Source organism: Phaseolus vulgaris, chromosome 3, assembly GCF_051622355.1.
Source record: "Phaseolus vulgaris cultivar YP4 chromosome 3, ASM5162235v1, whole genome shotgun sequence".
NCBI classification, from domain to species: Eukaryota; Viridiplantae; Streptophyta; class Magnoliopsida; order Fabales; family Fabaceae; genus Phaseolus; species Phaseolus vulgaris.
In genome coordinates, this window is record NC_143500.1 from 40,870,075 (window position 1) to 40,887,364 (window position 17,290).

At 34.0% G+C, this 17,290-nt stretch overlaps 3 protein-coding genes across 6 annotated transcripts; 2 read left to right on the top strand and 1 right to left on the bottom strand.

Annotated features, from left to right (window-relative positions):
- The first annotated feature begins 925 nt into the window (after positions 1–925).
- LOC137807615 (adenylate cyclase) lies at positions 926–2,004 on the top strand. The gene has a single exon (XM_068608337.2). The coding sequence runs from the start codon at positions 1,210–1,212 to the stop codon at positions 1,816–1,818; it is 609 nt and encodes a 202-aa protein (XP_068464438.1). The 5' UTR covers positions 926–1,209; the 3' UTR covers positions 1,819–2,004.
- Positions 2,005–5,437: 3,433 nt separating this feature from the next.
- LOC137807603 (uncharacterized) lies at positions 5,438–8,325 on the bottom strand. Of its 2 annotated transcripts, XM_068608321.1 has the most exons (4): positions 7,320–7,601; positions 6,852–6,926; positions 6,015–6,070; positions 5,438–5,922 (listed from the first exon to the last, which is right to left on the bottom strand). In XM_068608321.1, the coding sequence occupies exons 1-4, from the start codon at positions 7,440–7,442 to the stop codon at positions 5,586–5,588; spliced, it is 591 nt and encodes a 196-aa protein (XP_068464422.1). In that variant the 5' UTR covers positions 7,443–7,601; the 3' UTR covers positions 5,438–5,585. The 2 variants fall into 2 exon arrangements, with proteins under 2 accessions (XP_068464422.1, XP_068464423.1); XM_068608322.2 differs by lacking the exon at positions 6,852–6,926 and having other exon boundaries at positions 7,320–8,325.
- A 142-nt stretch (positions 8,326–8,467) lies between these two features.
- On the top strand, positions 8,468–15,618 carry TIP1 (Ankyrin repeat family protein with DHHC zinc finger domain-containing protein). 3 transcript variants are annotated; one of them, XM_090299454.1, is made up of 13 exons: positions 8,468–8,947; positions 9,373–9,513; positions 9,717–9,829; positions 10,576–10,655; positions 10,803–10,966; positions 11,168–11,306; positions 11,429–11,528; positions 13,453–13,510; positions 13,620–13,697; positions 13,825–13,923; positions 14,504–14,582; positions 14,675–14,823; positions 14,904–15,618. In XM_090299454.1, exons 2-13 carry the CDS (start codon positions 9,499–9,501, stop codon positions 15,351–15,353), a joined length of 1,524 nt encoding a protein of 507 aa, XP_090155580.1. In that variant the 5' UTR covers positions 8,468–8,947; positions 9,373–9,498; the 3' UTR covers positions 15,354–15,618. The 3 variants fall into 3 exon arrangements, 2 of the variants coding, with proteins under 2 accessions (XP_090155580.1, XP_068464420.1); XM_068608319.2 differs by having other exon boundaries at positions 8,468–8,935; XR_016519092.1 differs by lacking the exon at positions 14,504–14,582 and having other exon boundaries at positions 8,468–8,935.
- Positions 15,619–17,290: the final 1,672 nt, after the last annotated feature.

Genomic DNA, 17,290 nt, shown 5'->3' on the forward strand with positions numbered 1-17,290 from the left:
TTTCTTATTTTAGCCTTTATTGACTCTTTGTTTTACATTTTGTTTCTTTAGCTAGACTTAGGAAGAGTGTATTGCTTATATATATTCAAAATCTCTGCTTTCTTTTAAGTAAGGAAAAGAAATATTCATTCTCATATTATTTGTCTTTTTTTCTCTTTTTGTTCATCTCAGTTATTTTTTTTTATAATAGCTCCTTTATTCACATGCCTTTAAAAATGTGTTTATGGAGGTTTTAGATATGTTTACTTTGTAGACTCTGATATATTAAAGTTATATTATCCAGTAATCAAATTCCACATGTATTTTTTTTTTTAAATTATCAAAATGGATAAGTTAGACTTCTTCACAATAAAGTAGTATCTATATGATATGATTTTAGTGTATTCAAACTGATACGATTTTAATATAATTAAATTTTAACTAAAATCGTGTCACAACTTATCCATTTTAATAATTTTTAAAAGATTTACCCATTTCAATAATTAATAAATAAAATTGCACGAAATTAGTAAAAATCTGATGTTACACCTCTATTACGTATACTATTTTTTATCATACATCTATTTACTCAATTTCCTTAACATTTCCCTTTAATAACTAAAATACTTTAAAAAATATAAAACATATAATTTTATTACGATTAAATATTTTTTTTTATATTTCTATAATTTCCTTAGTCCAAAATTTAATTTTTTTAATATTTATATTAAAAAACTATTAAAATAATTTATTTTTTATTTTTTATAATAAAATATGTTAAAACTAAATTCATATAAATGATATAATATTATAATACAATTATTTTAAAAATTCGTTTATTATATAAAAAATTCCTACGAAAACATATTTAACTTTTTTTCATTATTATTACTACCCAGACGTGACCCGACCCGACTGTGAAGGCTAATAAGAACAGGGCCTAGTTTACTTAAACGGCGGAGAAAGAGAACGAGATAGAGCGTTTTGCAAGTTAGAAAATGCTGAGAAGAAAGCCAACAAAAATCGAAGTCAAGATCGAAGACAAAGAAGAACTCGAGGAAGCTCGTCGCCGCAGCGCTTCCCTCACCACTGCCACCACTACCGCTCCTCCTGGCACCTCCTCTCTCCTCCGTCAGCTGGACCGCGGCGGCGAAGATCCCTCTTCCAAGGCGCATCGCATCGGCCTCTCTTCGTAAAACCCTAACCTCAGTCTCTCTCCTTTCTTCCCCAATGGAGATCGAAGTGAAGCTGCGCCTCGCGGACGCCAACGCCCACCGCCGCGTTACCACCCTGCTCTCCCCCTTCCACGTTGTCACCCACCTCCAGCAGAACCTCTTCTTCGACGGCGCTGGGTCCGAGCTCTCCGCACGCCGCGCTGTGCTGCGCCTCCGCTTCTACGGTGACAACGAGCGGTGCGTCGTTTCGCTAAAGGCGCGGGCGGTGCTGGTGGACGGCGTGAGTCGCGTGGAGGAGGACGAGGAGGATATGGACCCGCGGGTCGGGCTCAAATGCGTTGCGGAGCCTGGGAAGTTGGGATCGGTGGAGTCCAGGGTTTTGCGGAGGGTGAAGGAGGAGTTTGGAACTGAAAAGGGGTTTGTAGGGTTTGTAGGGTTGGGAGGGTTTGGGAATGTGAGGAATGTGTATGATTGGAAGGGATTGAAATTGGAGGTGGATGAAACTAAGTTTGACTCTGGAATTCTCTACGAGATCGAATGTGAGAGTGCTGATCCTGAAGGAGCTAAACGGCTCCTTGAGGAGTTCTTGAAGGAGAACGAAATTGATTATTCTTACTCTACAGTCTCCAAATTCGCCATCTTTCGATCTGGGAAACTGCCTTAGTCAGTAAAATTTGTTTTCTTCTGAGTTATTCCATGCTCTTGCTGTTAAAGAGGTTAAGAATAAAGCAAACTCGTGTCTTCTGAGTTGCTAATGTTATGAATTTGAAGTGCCTAGTTCTTTTGTTTATGGATGTTTGATTTATTGTTTTTATATTGCAATTAGATTGGTCTTTCATTGGTTCTAAAATGATGCTAACTCTTACGTAACTAGTAATTTTGATACGCATCATTACCGCAATTTATGTTAAGACAAATCTTCTCCTTTTGTTGTTGAGTTGAAGACTGTGTTTATGTATGTACTGCGTAGTTCTAAGAAAAAGATAGAAGGCTAGAGGGAAAATAAACTAATTTACCATTATGTATTTGGGATTTAGAATGGTTAAATGCAAGTTAATACAATTATTTTGCTTAATGTTTAAAGGCAAACTTAATGCTCAATCCTAGGATATAGTCTTTCATTGCCCATCTAAGTAAAGATCATGATCTTGATAGTAACAGGAGGAGAAGAGCTATTAGTATTGTGCTTCTGTGATGTGACTTGTCTTAGGGGATCAGATTAATAACAAGCAGCTAATGCTAACAAAACATGCTTGCCATTGGCGTCAAATTTACCTTAGTCATACTAAGGAGTAATAGAAGAGATTCACTAAATAGGAGTAGAACTCGAATAACTTGTAAGATAATTTTTGTGTAAAATCATGTTATTGTTACATAGACTACCGAGGGATGTGATAAACAAATTATATTGTTAAGTGTTCATTATGAAAATAAACTAATTTACCATTATGTATTTAGGATTGAGAATGGTTAAATAAGACTATACAATTATTTTGCTTAATTTTTGAAGGCAAACACAAACTGAGAAGATGCATGGTCCTTCTGTTTTCGTCTTGTGAAACAATGCTTAATCCTTGGGTTTATCATTGCCGCAACTAAGGAAAAGACCCTTGATTATGCTATATTAGCGATGGATGCTTCTATGCATAGCTCTAAACCAGGACAATTTGTTACTTCTGTCTTTTCTTTCTCTGTTTCAGAGCTTTGCCTCAGTGTCCTAGTCAGAAGAGGTAAGGGCAAGAGGGAGACAACAGAGGAGTTAATTTTGCTGATCAATGCAGGAGGACGGAATGGAAAAAGAATGTAATAGGATTCGAGATTGTTCTGAGCCTATGAGAAACTGCTCTGCACAAGCTATTCTTATCTACTAAGCTGGGTTTATAATATCAGTACGAATAATGTGTTTGACAATGTGTGGCAGAGAAGTATTTGTAAGGAAATGCATGCACATTTAGTCCGTGGTGAGCAACTATGAGACCATGTTCTTTTTCTTGTTTTTATGGTCCAGTAGGCAGTGAAGAATATCAATTGGGTGGGGTTTTGTAGCTGCTCTGCTACTGTTGACAAAGTGTTTTTCCATTTGAGGTTGAGGACATAACATATCATATTCAATATAGCCTGCTTGTGTCACGCCAATAAGTTTTTCAGTGTTTGTAGTATCCAAACTTATGGTTATGCAATATTAGCGGTTACTGATATTATAATGTTAGGATTATTCAAACTTAGTAGATAGTCTGTGTAAGCATGTAAGTATAAAGATACTGAGGGGTTGAAAGGGGAGTGTCAGACAATTTAGATCTATAGCTAAGGAGTTTTGTTTATCCAAAAGTAATCCTTTCTTGGCTTTATGTATTATGTGCTTATAGTTCTTCTTGAACCATTTAATGATATATCTTTTGCTTGGTGATAAAAAAAAGGAGTCCATAACAAAATATCTTCAGTGAATTATCCATCACAAATTTAGGGATATTGGGTAAGGAGAAAATCTATTCTGCTCCTTCCATGTGTATGTTCTGCATGACTTATTTTAGGGAGGTGATTTTTCATGAATAAAATGACTGTATTGGGATTCATCTCAACATATGGAAACGATTAAGATAATTTAAGCAAATATTCTTTTGATGGTTTTTACCTAAACACCTTTTCAATAAATATGTTGCAATCAAATTATTTTTATTTGATATTTTTCTAGTTGGATACTTAATTTTCTTCATAACCAAACTATTGTGGACAAGTTTCCACCATTTTCTAATCATTATTAGTACTTCTCAAAATTGCAGTTTCATATTGCTATGAGTTTAATCTTCCGGTAGTTTTCCGGGAAAAAGTTTCCACCATTTTCTTAATATTATGTTTCATAATTTCATGGTAAGAGTTTTTAATTTTATCATTTAGTTTTTGTTGTAAAAATTAATTTTAAGTTTTTTAAGTGTGAAAATATTCTTAAACACATGATACTTTTTTTTTGGGGGGGGGGGGGGGGGTGAGTGAATCTAGTTTTATGATTCTAGCTAGCATTGGTGTTACTTTGTTCATTCTTTTACTTTTACTTTTTAAAACTATGTATTATGGGCTTACCTTAAGACCTGTTTGATTTTATGAAGGTATATTTCTTATTTCTTATTTAAATGAAGAGAATAAAAAAAAAAGTCAGCTCAGCATTAATTTTTTATGAATTTTTTATTTAATATAAAAATTTAATTAAAATTTTAAATTTATTAATATTTAAAAAAGAATTTTTAATTAACTCTTTTAAATTTATTAATATTTAAATTATTTATTTTTATATAATTTTTATATATATAATATATAAATTATTTTTCGTTAAGTAACTTGTATTTTTTTAAAATTTAATTATTGAATTATATAAAAAATAGGAAATATTACAATATAAAATTTTGATAAATAGATATTCACAATTTTGGAAATAGTATATATTAAGCATACAATAAAGACACAAAACTTTCTTAATTTTTTCTTCTCTTTCCTCTCATTTAATAATTTTTATATTGATTCTCATTACTACAGCAGGAACTTAATATATAAGTTTAAATAATATAATAGTTAAAAGAATTTATAATTGAAGGAACACAACATATATATACAAAAAAAAGTATTAGATTTTTTTTACATAATAATTTATTGTAATAAAATATTAAAAAATCGTTATTCCATTTGGTTTCTTTATATTTTAGGCTAACTGGACAAATGCTTTATACTATATTATAGAATTTACGTTTTTTTTTCTTCAAAACATCAAATAAGTGAGACTGTTATGCTAAATCTATTATTAAACCAAAGAAATAACATTCTAATACAAATAATGAACTTATTAATTTAAAATAGCATTAATAATGATATTAAAAGTTGAAACGAAAGTGCTTCTCAAATTATCACATTACTTCAAAACATTCATAAATTACTCTATGTATATATCACATAAATTTAAAAACATTTCAATAATGAAATTGGTAAAATACTTAACTTAATTACTTCAAATTCAATCCTATACCATTAATTTTCTTTCTTGTAATTTTCTTTTGACTTTTCATTGTTTAAAATTTGATTGTACTTTTTTTTTGTTAGATAATTTATTTCTTCTGTAGCTCTTTTGTCCAGATTATTTAAATCCGGTTCATATGCTCTAACAAAATTTTAAGCATATGGACTCATGAGGAAGTTGGATAGTAGAATACTCCCTCAATATTCATCTGGTTTTACTTTTTATACAATTGGGTTTCAATAATAATAACTATGATACCACTAAATGATGTAGGCAAAAATTAACTCAAATAACAGACAATACATAAATTGAACTTTTATATGTGGAGACGGCTCCACTTGAAAGTTGAAAGAAACTTTTGTTCCGAGAACTAAGATTGGCTAGGACATTATATGGCAGAAAAAGAAAACACTGTACCATCTACAATTTTACTTCCTCTTCTTAGCAGGTGGCTGTGGAACCTCTTCTTCATCTTCTTCATCTTCATCCTCTTCCTCATCCTCATCTTCTTCATTATCTTCATCACCATCATCATCATCCTCATCATCTTCACCATCACTTCCACCTGCACCATTGGCCTCAGGATCATCCTCAGGCTCAGCCTCTTCCTCACCTTCACCTGATAAGTCTTCGTCTCCTTCCTCATCGTCCTGATCATTTGCGTCGTCATCATCTTCTTCCTCCTCCTCGTCTTCATCTGAATCACTAGCATCCTTGTTCAAAAGGTAAGTGTGTTTTCCCTTGTAAAGATCACCAAAAGGAAACCTGAGAAGAATCGGCATACATCAGAACTGCAAATGTTTCCAGACATAAAGCATAACTATATTTTCCAAAGTGTTGCTTAAACTTATTTTCACCTTCCATCTATTGGGGTCAATTCTGGGGTGATGTCAGTCAGCAGAGATTCGGCGGTCTGGTAAACAAAAAGACATAATCATTTGTACCCACTACTATATGAAAGCTTGAACTACACTAATGTGTCCCATAAAAATGAACCCAAAGGTAGAACACAAACCAAGCTCATGACATACACAAATCATAACCTGTGGCCTAATTATTGTATGGACTTATTATTACAATAAGAAGCTTTATCAGTAGCTTCCCAAGCAAGCAGTCATGATGCAAACTGAGCTCCGGATATCACAGTTCCCTACTGGACACAAATCATGGTCATACAAAGACAAATACAGTAAAATATCCATGTCTATTTTCACGCACAGAATGCAGAATATAAATTTAGCACAATTAAAGGAGAAGAAATTTCAAAACAGAAAAATATAACTAGTGTAGGCACACCTCACATGAAACCCCACATTAACAAACTGTCCTACTGTTGTTAAGCTTTGTAAACGTATTGCTAGAATCATTGGTTAATTTTATGAAGGAAATGTATAGTCCATGTGATGTTTATATGGAACATCAGGTTCTAAGGTATCGGTGAGCATGATAGAAATAAGTAAGGCTTTACACACAGACAAAGGCACGGAACACTTAAAGCCAATCCAGCAAAAAAATAACCAATGCATAAGACATGTTTAACGTAAAAAACTATCTTAATCAATTAATAATAAACCGATTGCTTTTAATTTGATCTGAACAAATAAATGACAAAGATGATATTTTAAGCACTCCGTATTAACAATAAACAGCATTGGCTTACACGAAACAACAAATAAACTGTCATTCTTTCGCACCTGACTAATTTTTTTTGGTTTCTGAACACAAATAAACTGAACAACCGCTGTAACCAAACACAACCAGCAGTCTAGCTGCATCAAGGAACAACAATTATGAATAGGGTTTAGCTACAACCAAATCAACCCCCAATCCGCACAAAAAAAGGTACTTTACACGCTTTCCCCCTACCCGAATGAAAAAAAAAAATCACTATAAGCTCCCATTGACTTTGACCACAACATATAACGGTATGACTTCAGAAAAAAAAATCCCTAAATTCCTCTGAAGACAAAAAGTAAATGAACGAAATAGATGTTAAAAGTCATGCCAGTAGAAAAACTTTTGATGAAACCAAAAGAAATATGAAAGAGGATGCGAATTATTGAATAGAAATACCAATTGTTCACGGTGTTAACGATAATTACACAACACGGATTGGGCATTATAAGACTTAAAATTAAAAGGAGAGGGTTTGAAAGGAATACCAGAATAAGAAAGCAAAGGAGAGATTTGGCGGCGACAAGAATTGTGTCCACCGCTATGGCCTCCACGGCAGAGGCGGTGCGCGTACTCTTCTCCACCGTGATGAGAGAAGATAACTCCTCCATAGTTGTAAACTAAATATTCAGAAATAAAAAGGAATGAAAACGCACAGAGAGAAGAACAATCTGAGAGAGAGTGATGAGAATGGACGAGGTTACGTTGGAGTGTCTGACTCTGAAAGTGAGAGACTCGAAGTGGGGAAAGGAGTTCGGTCCGGTTAGGATAAACCCTTAGTTGGTCCAGTTAGGGTTTTTTATTACAAAAATTGCTTATGTCACCCCCAATGTTAAATAAAATAATAATTGGCTAGGGTTATTTTATTATACGAGAAAAATAAACTTTTTAGGTATTTAAATTTAATATAATATAATTATTAAAATTCCAAATTCAATTATATCAATTAATTCGCATACTGTGAGGAACTGAAATGCATCTTTATATATGTACATATAAAGAATATTAATTGATAAACTAATATTAATTAAACAGCACGATCCTTGGTAAAAAAAAAAACAATAATAAAAGAAGTTCTTTATATAAGGAGAAAATGTATTTGCTTTCCTTTGATTTTGGTCTCTATTTAATAACAATGGAAAATTTTGTTTCTTTGTATGAAATCTACCATATTTAAAAGTACAGAGCACTATCCACTATTTTAATGTATGAATAACATATTTTACCTTTATTATTTTGGTGCAAAAAAAATAATTTTCATAAAGAAATTATACGGAAACTAAATTTAGATTGTAGTGAAAGTGATATTGAAAGTATTTATAGAAAAAGAAAAGTTTAAATAAACTTATGGCTAATTTGAATATAATGGTTACTAAAAATATGTTGATGATTAATGAAAAAAAGAGGGTTGATGAATGTAAAGTAAGATGCATGAAATGAAAGAGTTTGGTTAGAGAGAAAAATGGGAATAGAGGGAAAGGAAGGGTGAATAAAGTTAAGAATCGAGGGAAGAGAATCGAGTCACAATCAAACCAGGTGGCGTGGCCTGGTATAATCATATCTATCAATAGACTCTTCGCTCTCAACAAATCTGAATTGCTATTGTCTCTTCGATTCCTCTTTGTATCGTCCTGAGAGGGTCAACAGGGACGGCCATGACCCAAACCCTCTCTTTCTCTCTCCTTCGCTCTTCTTAGCCTTCGCAGAAAAACCCTAGAAATTAACCAGCCAATCCTCTATTCTCCATTCCCCGATTTTCATTTATTGTATTATTTTGCTTCAATCGCCAACCCCTCCTCCAAGTCAACGCGGGAACCCCTCAATTTGCATTCCAAAATCTCGATCTATGTCGTCCGAGATCGAGGTCGTCGAGGAGGTGTCGCGCGATGAGCAATCGCCGGCGGCGGGCGTCGGTGATGGCGTGCCGGAGGAGAGCCTCCGTAACGACGTGTACACGGCGGCGGCGTACGGGGATTTGGAGAAGCTGCAGAGATTGGTGGAGCAAGAGGGTTGCCCCGTCACCGAGCCCGATGGGTTGGGTTACTACGCGCTTCAGTGGGCTGCACTTAACAATCGCACTGCCGCTGCTCAGTACATCATTGAGGTTCTTTGATCGGTTTGTTGAATTGCGTTTGCTTACTTTTGCTTCTTGAGCTTGTCCATTGGTTTCACCCTTTGTGTCCTTTATGCATCCGTTGTTTTGGCATTTACTGAATTAGTGTTTTTTACTCCAACAAAAGAAAATAAAATGTAGGAGTTAGTTACTCGTTGTTGTTGGTTAAGGAGGGGTGTAGATGTAGAAGAGAAGATGATTTGATGATGAGGATGAGGGTCATGCTTTTGGCTTGAATTTTTCAAAGTAGCTTAGCGCAGCTCGTCTTGGCTTGTTGGTTATGTTTATGTTATGAAATGGCTTCGCTTGTTTGTGGTGGAACTGCATGCATGAATGGAAATTTGGCTTCATAAATCGTGTGGAATTAGACCTTTTTTCTTTCTGTTGATGTGGCGTACGAAATTGAGTGGTTGGTTTGTGGTTGGCAGCATGGGGGAGATGTGAATGCAACGGATCATACTGGCCAGACGGCCCTACATTGGTGTGCAGTTCGGGGTGCTATCCAGGCTGCGGAGCTTTTACTTCAGGAGGGTGCTCGAGTGAGTGCTGCCGATATGAATGGTTATCAGGTTAGATTGATCTTGATGTTTTAATCTTTATTAAAGTGATTGCTGGTGGGGTAAGGCAATTGAAGTATGTTTTTAGCTCTTATACCTGGTTGTCTGCATCTGGTTACATCTGCGAAATTGGTAGTTTAGGGTTCTTGTTTTACTCGAAGCACATGCGTGCAGCTGTAAATGTTGTTTACTAATTGTGATGTGCTTGGACTCAGACAACGCATGTTGCTGCACAATATGGTCAGACATCTTTCCTTTACCACGTTGTTTCAAAATGGAATGCTGACCCTGATGTCCCTGATAATGATGGAAGAAGCCCCTTGCATTGGTAATAAAAGATCCACCGTTCAACCTTTCTTTCTATTGAAATGGATGTTTTCCCTTTTCTATTTGTTCCTCATTTCTCTGTAATCAGGCGGCCAATACGTGAACTGATTCTCTGACATATTATTTGTTGAATGTGTCCTTTGACACTATTTTTACCTATTTATGATGCCCAATGTTTACCTATTTTTACGTATTTCGTCAAGTAAACTGGCAGTGTTGTTGGTTTGTTATTTTAAAGCAGACCATAAACCTAAAAGTGTATTTGGTAGAGTTAAGTCAGAACACTATGTAGAGAGCTGTGCCCAATTAGCCCAAGTTGAAAAATCTTTTTAGCCTAGAGGGTCTTAATTAATTGTTCTAATAAGTAAATGCTTCTTATGAACATTGTGAAATTTCTCTTGGCACATTTTCCATGTAAAATAACCCAGTATGAAGGATTATTTTGGAATTTAAAGGCCAATAGATGGACTACTTCATTTCTGTTACATTTGTAAGCATGTTCATTACATTTATCCTTGGAATTCTCTCAATAATACATTGGTCATATTTTCATCCAATTTTTTTTGTTTCTCGGCATACAAAGTTGCAGTGTTACTGAATTAGTTTCCTCCGTGCTATTTGTTGGGTTGCACATTCGTATTTCCCTTCTAAATAAATTTTGAATTGTTCCGCTTCAGTGAAATTTTTATATAATTCTTCAATATTTTAGTGCTATACTTTATGCTTCCTTTCTCACTTGAATTTTAGGGCTGCTTACAAAGGTTTTGCCGATTGTATACGTCTTTTATTATTTCTCGATGCACATAGGGGACGTCAAGATAAAGAGGGTATGTTTTAATGCTCTATCCCGAACTCCTTTTATTCTCCTCTAACTATCCATTCATTAAATGATGAATTTATCTTTTGATTTTCAAAGCATTATTATAGTTTTTTTTATTATTATTATTATTATTATTTTTTTAAAATTTTTTCAGGTTGCACTCCTCTTCATTGGGCTGCTATTAGGGGCAACCTGGAGGCTTGTACTGTGTTAGTGCAGGCTGGCAAGAAGGACGATCTGATGGTGGCAGATAATACAGGCCTTACACCAGCACAACTTGCTTCTGATAAAAATCACAGACAAGTTGCTTTTTTCCTTGTAGGTGTTTTATAATCAACACAGTTTGATTTGATTAGTAGTTTGCTTTCCATCTTTTCAAAATATTCCCACCCCTTGTCATTTGAAAATTGGACTGGCTCTGGCTTATTTTCCTGAAAAGCATTTGTGTTCATTGAATTTATAGGATAGGTGCTTGGACTATGTATTTTTATATCTTAACCATTTATGGATATCATCTAGGGAAATGCCCGAAGGCTGCTTGACAAACGCTGTGATGGGAACAGCCGACTTGGAAGAATTTCCAAATTAGGACTTGCGCCCATCCTTTGGTGCATAATTTTTGTGCTCTTGGTTACTTATATTCATTCGGTCATCTTGGGTATCTATCTTGGCTTCCACATATGGAATCAATTATGTCTGCATGTGAGCACTTGCATGCATAATTTATTTTTTGCTTTGATGGTTGTCTCACTATCATTTGTATCTTAACTTTTCCTGTAGCAACAAAAATGCCAAGGCTTACAGCTGCAGCTGGTCTTCTTGCATGGTTTGGAGTTTTGCTTGCAACTGTTGGTTTGGTTATGTTTTACAAGTGTAGCTGGTAAGTGATGTGGTCTTAAATTTTACAACTTCTTGAGAATACCCTCTACGCCATTACATACAAGAACAAGATCTTTCTTGAAGAGACCTCTCTAGGATTTTCTTACTGCTGTTATGTAAAATCTCTGTATTTGGATCAGGATTATTGGTGGTTTGAATCTCTTGTTCTCTAGCAATATGTAAATTTTGCAATGTGTTGTCCACAATTGCTTTGATGGTTCTAATCCTCTTTTCTATACAAATTGTTTAGAGAAGTAGTGGGAAATTGAAGTGTAAACCATAGGATTTGAGAGGGATGTATGCAAAGAAGAGTTTTCAGGTGTTATCTCTGACTGTGACATTAAGGTACAAGTACAATTATAAGACCTGCAATGTGGTATAATATTGGGTGGGTGGTAACAAGACAACACCAGAAAAAAATCATTGTGGTAGAGATCATAATGTTGCATTGAGTGAGTGGACATACATGATAATATAGGATTGGGAAAGAATAAAATCTTGCCTTAGGTGGTTTTGATATATGTGGAGTAGACTCGTAGCTCCCTAGTTAGGAAAATAGAGCATTGATTGGATGAAGGGTAGTTCTGATGCTTGAGGCAGAATGAGATAAAAAAATTATATGTCAATAGTTTGTCCATACACTGTAGACATCAAAACTTTTTGGCATTGTTTGAATCATGTTGCAGAAACTGGTTTCTGAGAAAAGTCTTGGTTTCTGTTACCAAAATCCAGATTAATAAAGACTATTATGTGTTATTTTATGGTACAACCAAGTCTAATCTAAGAATCTCTTTCCTTGCTACCTAGGATTGCTAGATAATACGGTCATGGGTCTCACAAGTATGACTGAAACCTGTATATTTACAACATTTCTATTCACTGATGCCAACTTCTGGGTGTATATCCTTAGTAGCTTGTCTTTGAAAGTAAATTTAGTCTAACTCAATTATAAAATCAACTTATAAGGTGAGGTTAGTCCTCACTTATATGTAGGACTCAACAACACAATTAACGCTGATGACTGAACATCTTGAGCACGATATTAGATATTTGTGGGTGGTATTAGACTTTAATACCATCTTAGAAAGTGAGGTCTGCCCTTGCTTATATATATATATATTGTATTTTGACTATCTCTAATTGATGTGGGATCTTTAACATATATTCTCACTTAAGTACTAGACATCTCAAGCGTTTGACTAGATCTTTGTAGGTTGTCTTGTAGTGGTCCGATAGCGATATCGAGTGACATGATAAATCCAATAAACATTGTTAGGATATGATTTGATAGCATCTTAGTAGATTTAGGCCTAACTCAACTTTACAAGATTGACTCTAAGGTGAGGTTTGCACCCACTTATACACTATGAGCACTATTTCTAGTGGGAATTCCAACAACTCCCTCATGTTGAGGACTGAACACCTTAAGCCTGAAACTAGATATTTGTGTGTGGTCTGATAACGGTTAGATAGCAAGTAGTCTAACTAACCTTACTAGTTAGAAAGTTGATTTAGGCATAATTCAATCATATAAAACCGGCTTGTAAGGTGAAATTTGCGCTACTTGTACATTGTAATTTGTTTATACTTCTTCTAGTTGGTGTGGTATCTTCAACATTTCATTGTTAAAATGTTTGATAAATATATGGTAAGTGTCTAGTAGAGCTTCTCAACAACTCTTTTCGTAACCTTTTTGTTTGACCTCTATAGATAACAAATCAACGACATTCAATCTAGGGTGGTATCAATCCAGAAATAGACATTCTATATATCATATTTAATTTTCACTTGCTGATTCAGTGAATATCCCGTTTCAAATTGTTTGTAGATGCCTGCCGCATTCTATATTGAAGCTCTCTTTCATTTGTTTTATAGTGTTATTTTATTTTTTGTTTTCTTAATATCTCATTCCCCCCCTCTTGCAGTAAGGATCCTGGTTATATCAGAATGAATATGCATGACACTCATGAGACAAAAGATGATGTGAGTTTTTTTTTCACCTAATATCTACTTCAATTTTGTCAACTTCTCCCTCAGATTTTATACAGTATAGTATATGGCATTGTCTTAAAAGATTGGATGATTGTGACAGGAGCCTCTTTTGAAGATTGAGATAAATAATCCTGCTTTACTTGCTGGAAACTGGTCCCAGCTTTGTGCAACTTGCAAGGTTCTCTTTGCTTTCTTTTGATTGTCTTACTCTGAAGTCTATAAATGTCTTGCAATCATAGACTACAAGTGCCCATGCTTCTTTGCATTGAATGGTTTCTAACAATTTCATGTTGCCTTTTCTTTAGATTGTCAGGCCTCTTCGAGCAAAACACTGTTCTACCTGTGATCGTTGTGTGGAACAGTTTGATCATCATTGTCCCTGGGTGTCTAATTGCATTGGCAAGGTACTTCTGGATGCATTTTTGTTTTACATGCATTGCATTTGACTGCTAATTGAATATTTTAAGCTTTTTCAATGTATCATTTACTTAAACAATCTGGGACAATTTGTTAAATTCTGTCCTCTACCTTTGGTATGGAGCACACCTAGTGAACCTCTAGCATGTGGCATGCCATTTTTTAATAAATGCACCTTTTGATATCAAGGGACACTCCTTATTTGGTGATCTACATTACGTATGGGGATTTTTATAGTGCGGACAGTTAATCTTCTAGTGATTGTTTAGTTTAAATCTTGCGATATAGCTACAAATAAAATTGTTTCTACTTTATTTGAGTCTGTTCATAAAAATCAAAGTATGCCATTTATATTCAGTAAATAATAAGTGTTGGATAGGTTATACTATTAATATTGTCTAACTTTGTTGCTAGAGCTATGATGATTACTAATCCTACTCACTGCGACGATTTTTTTTTTTGTTCTTCTCATTATCTTTAATTTTGATTGAGCAATTATTCTTTTTTTTTTTCTGGCTGGTTGAAATAATCTGATTTGATCTGATTTTGTTACAATTATTACTTCAGAAGAACAAGTGGGATTTCTTTGCTTTTCTTATTCTTGAAGTTTCAGCTATGTTGGTTACTGGTGGAGTTTGTCTTACAAGTATGTGTCTGCACTGAAATTGAGTTACTGAGTTATGCAGTTCATTCAACTGCTCTTTAAACTGCTGATGAAAACTAAATTTGTGTGGGCAGGAGTGTTAACTGATCCACTTGCACCTCATTCATTTGGGGCTTGGATTCAGTATGTTGGTAAGAATCACACTGGTGCAATATCATTTCTAATAGCCGATTTTTTCCTCTTCTTCGGTGTGTTTGCTTTGACTGTTGTGCAGGCTAGTCAGGTACGTCTTATTTTTTGTGTGTACAATTTTCTCCTGATCCTATGCACGTCTTTATTCATATGTTTTCATTCGTGACCTAGATATCTCGCAATATTACAACAAATGAGATGGCAAATGCAATGCGTTATAGTTATCTCAGAGGTTCGGGTGGTAGATTTAGAAACCCATATGATCATGGGATCAAGAAAAACTGTTCGGATTTTTTGATCAATGGTTACAATGAAGATGTGGAGTGCATTGAAGAATTAGGTCGGACAGAGGAAGGTGTAGGAATGATGAACATTGGAAGAAGCTCAAACTTAGCAAATGGAGACTCGCATACCCGTGGTGAATATGCAAGGGGCCATGGAAATGGACAATATGTCATTAATGTGAATTCCAACAGTACAAATTCCAAAACACATAATGGTCATGTTCATTCTTCTCATTGTAGTCATAATAACCATGGCAAAACCAGAAACGACAGTGCTCCCTTGGGCTTAGGTCTTGGACTTGGACGGAACAGCAGATCTGTGACATCCTCGTCTTGATATTTTCATTTCATGGTGAACCTAACCTGTAATGTATTATAGGCACGTGTCTGGGTTGGTTGGTTGGTATGTTTACGGTAATTCAATCTATTTGTGGCTCTTGTCTACCACACCCCCTGCAATTTTTGTGCTATTACATTTAGTCATCCTATTCATTTTTCTTTTCTACTTCTGTATCTAATTTAAAAGCTGATAAGTATCGCCTTGAAAGCTATATATGAATGAAATTTGAATGTATTTGCCAGAGGTTTTAACCTCTCTTAAATTGCAAATGTTATGAGAAAAGTTGTTCTTTTCGATAACCTTACATATCTACTTTATTAATTCAACTGATTAGTTAAAATTTCATAGAGCCAATTTTGTTTTGTAATTTTATATACAATTTAAAATAATTAAAGATTTAATATATAGAAGGTAATGTAAAATATTGAATGATTGAATTAAAACTATGTATATACTGTTAGCACCGAGTAATTTGATTTAAGAATAAGAGGTTTAAAGAAGTACGAATATTTTATTAGTTAAAAGTTTATGAAAAGAAAAATTAACAATTTAAATTTTATTTCTTAAGAATATTTCTTTTAAACCAAATTTTTTATACCTTTTCTCTTAAGATTTTAAGTTAATTGTTTATAATTTTCTAGATCTGAATTTGTTACAAGGATGTTAGCAAGGAGGAGAGGATGATCAAGTGATTAGAAACTTTCTTTGTCTTTTTTTTGGAATATTTGTTTGTTGGATTTTTGCATGTATTTGACTAACAAAGATGAATCTCTACTACTTCTTGGTTGTAGTATTATATTCTGCTTGATGATTAGAGTTCCTTGTGGACAGATTTGAGCTCTCTTTGAGCCAATGACAATGGGTTTTCTAGGTAAGGAATACTATTTTGGATGATCTTAGTTGATGAATATGAAATATGCCTATTTTTTTATGAGTGAAAGTTTCAGTAAACTAATGTTGTTTTACATGTCTATAATTTTTTTTATTTTATCAGAATCTGAAATACTTTTGTTGCATTTGTGTATGGTGTTCTTTCGTGCGTGCATAATTTGAAGTATTTTTGTTGGATATGTAAGTTTGATGTTCCTTATATGCATGTTGAGTTTCGATCATTGTTTTATATGTTGAACTAAGGTTCTTCTTTATATGTTTAATTGTAGTTTTCATTTTATTTTAGTCTTATAAGTAAGAAATTTAATGTTGTGTCTAAAAGAGTGGGATAGGAACGTGTTTTGAAGTAACGAAGATAATTTTGTTTATAGAATTATTCTTTGAGTCACTATAGTAAGTGTTTTGTTTGTTATCTTCATTAAGCGAAAACATATTTGGTTAAGTGCGGGTTTCGTTTGAGTCACTTTAGGATTTGTTTCGTAGGATATCTTCGCTCAGTCTACTTTGCAAAAGCAAACGCGCCTAAGCGAAGATATCGTCTAAGTCACTCCAATGAGTGTATTATCTGATATCATCATTTAGTAGAACTATTTTCGTTCAAATAGAGATATTGTTTAATGTTTATGTTACATATATGTATGTTTGTATGCAAAAATTATTGAATTGTATGTTTGAAAGATTTATTGTTTTAGTTAAGTGAATTATAGTGTACACATATAATTTGAATGTTGACATGTATACGTGTGAATTGAGGTCACAAATCTAGGATGATATGTTAATCATGAATGAAACATGGTTTAAGAAAAAATCTAGAAATTCTTTAATTTCACTTATGGTCTAAGTCACGTAAACTAAAACATCAAGTTGTGAGAATTTGAAAGAGAATTTATTGTATTGTTAGAACACATGTAAGGGTTTAAAGAGTGAATTAGAATACATATTAAGGTCAAGATATGGATGTATCTTAAACTTGTCTTGATTCATCTAGTCGATATCTGCATATATGAAAGTATTAAAATGTGTCAGGTGTTAAATCTTGAGTT

What these genes read in the sequence shown, in the direction of transcription:
- LOC137807615 (XM_068608337.2), top strand. Translation starts at nt 1,210, where the DNA reads ATGGAGATCGAAGTGAAGCTGCGCCTCGCGGACGCCAACGCCCACCGC.
- LOC137807603 (XM_068608321.1), bottom strand. Translation starts at nt 7,442, where the DNA reads ATGGAGGAGTTATCTTCTCTCATCACGGTGGAGAAGAGTACGCGCACC. An exon ending in AACCAAAAAAAATTAGTCAG is followed by an intron (nt 6,071 to 6,851) that starts GTGCGAAAGAAT and finishes TTTGTTTACCAG; the next exon opens with ACCGCCGAATCTCTGCTGAC. An exon ending in TTGACCCCAATAGATGGAAG is followed by an intron (nt 5,923 to 6,014) that starts GTGAAAATAAGT and finishes GATTCTTCTCAG; the next exon opens with GTTTCCTTTTGGTGATCTTT.
- TIP1 (XM_068608319.2), top strand. Translation starts at nt 8,678, where the DNA reads ATGTCGTCCGAGATCGAGGTCGTCGAGGAGGTGTCGCGCGATGAGCAA. An exon ending in ATGTTTTACAAGTGTAGCTG is followed by an intron (nt 11,529 to 13,452) that starts GTAAGTGATGTG and finishes CCCCTCTTGCAG; the next exon opens with TAAGGATCCTGGTTATATCA. An exon ending in CTCATGAGACAAAAGATGAT is followed by an intron (nt 13,511 to 13,619) that starts GTGAGTTTTTTT and finishes TGATTGTGACAG; the next exon opens with GAGCCTCTTTTGAAGATTGA.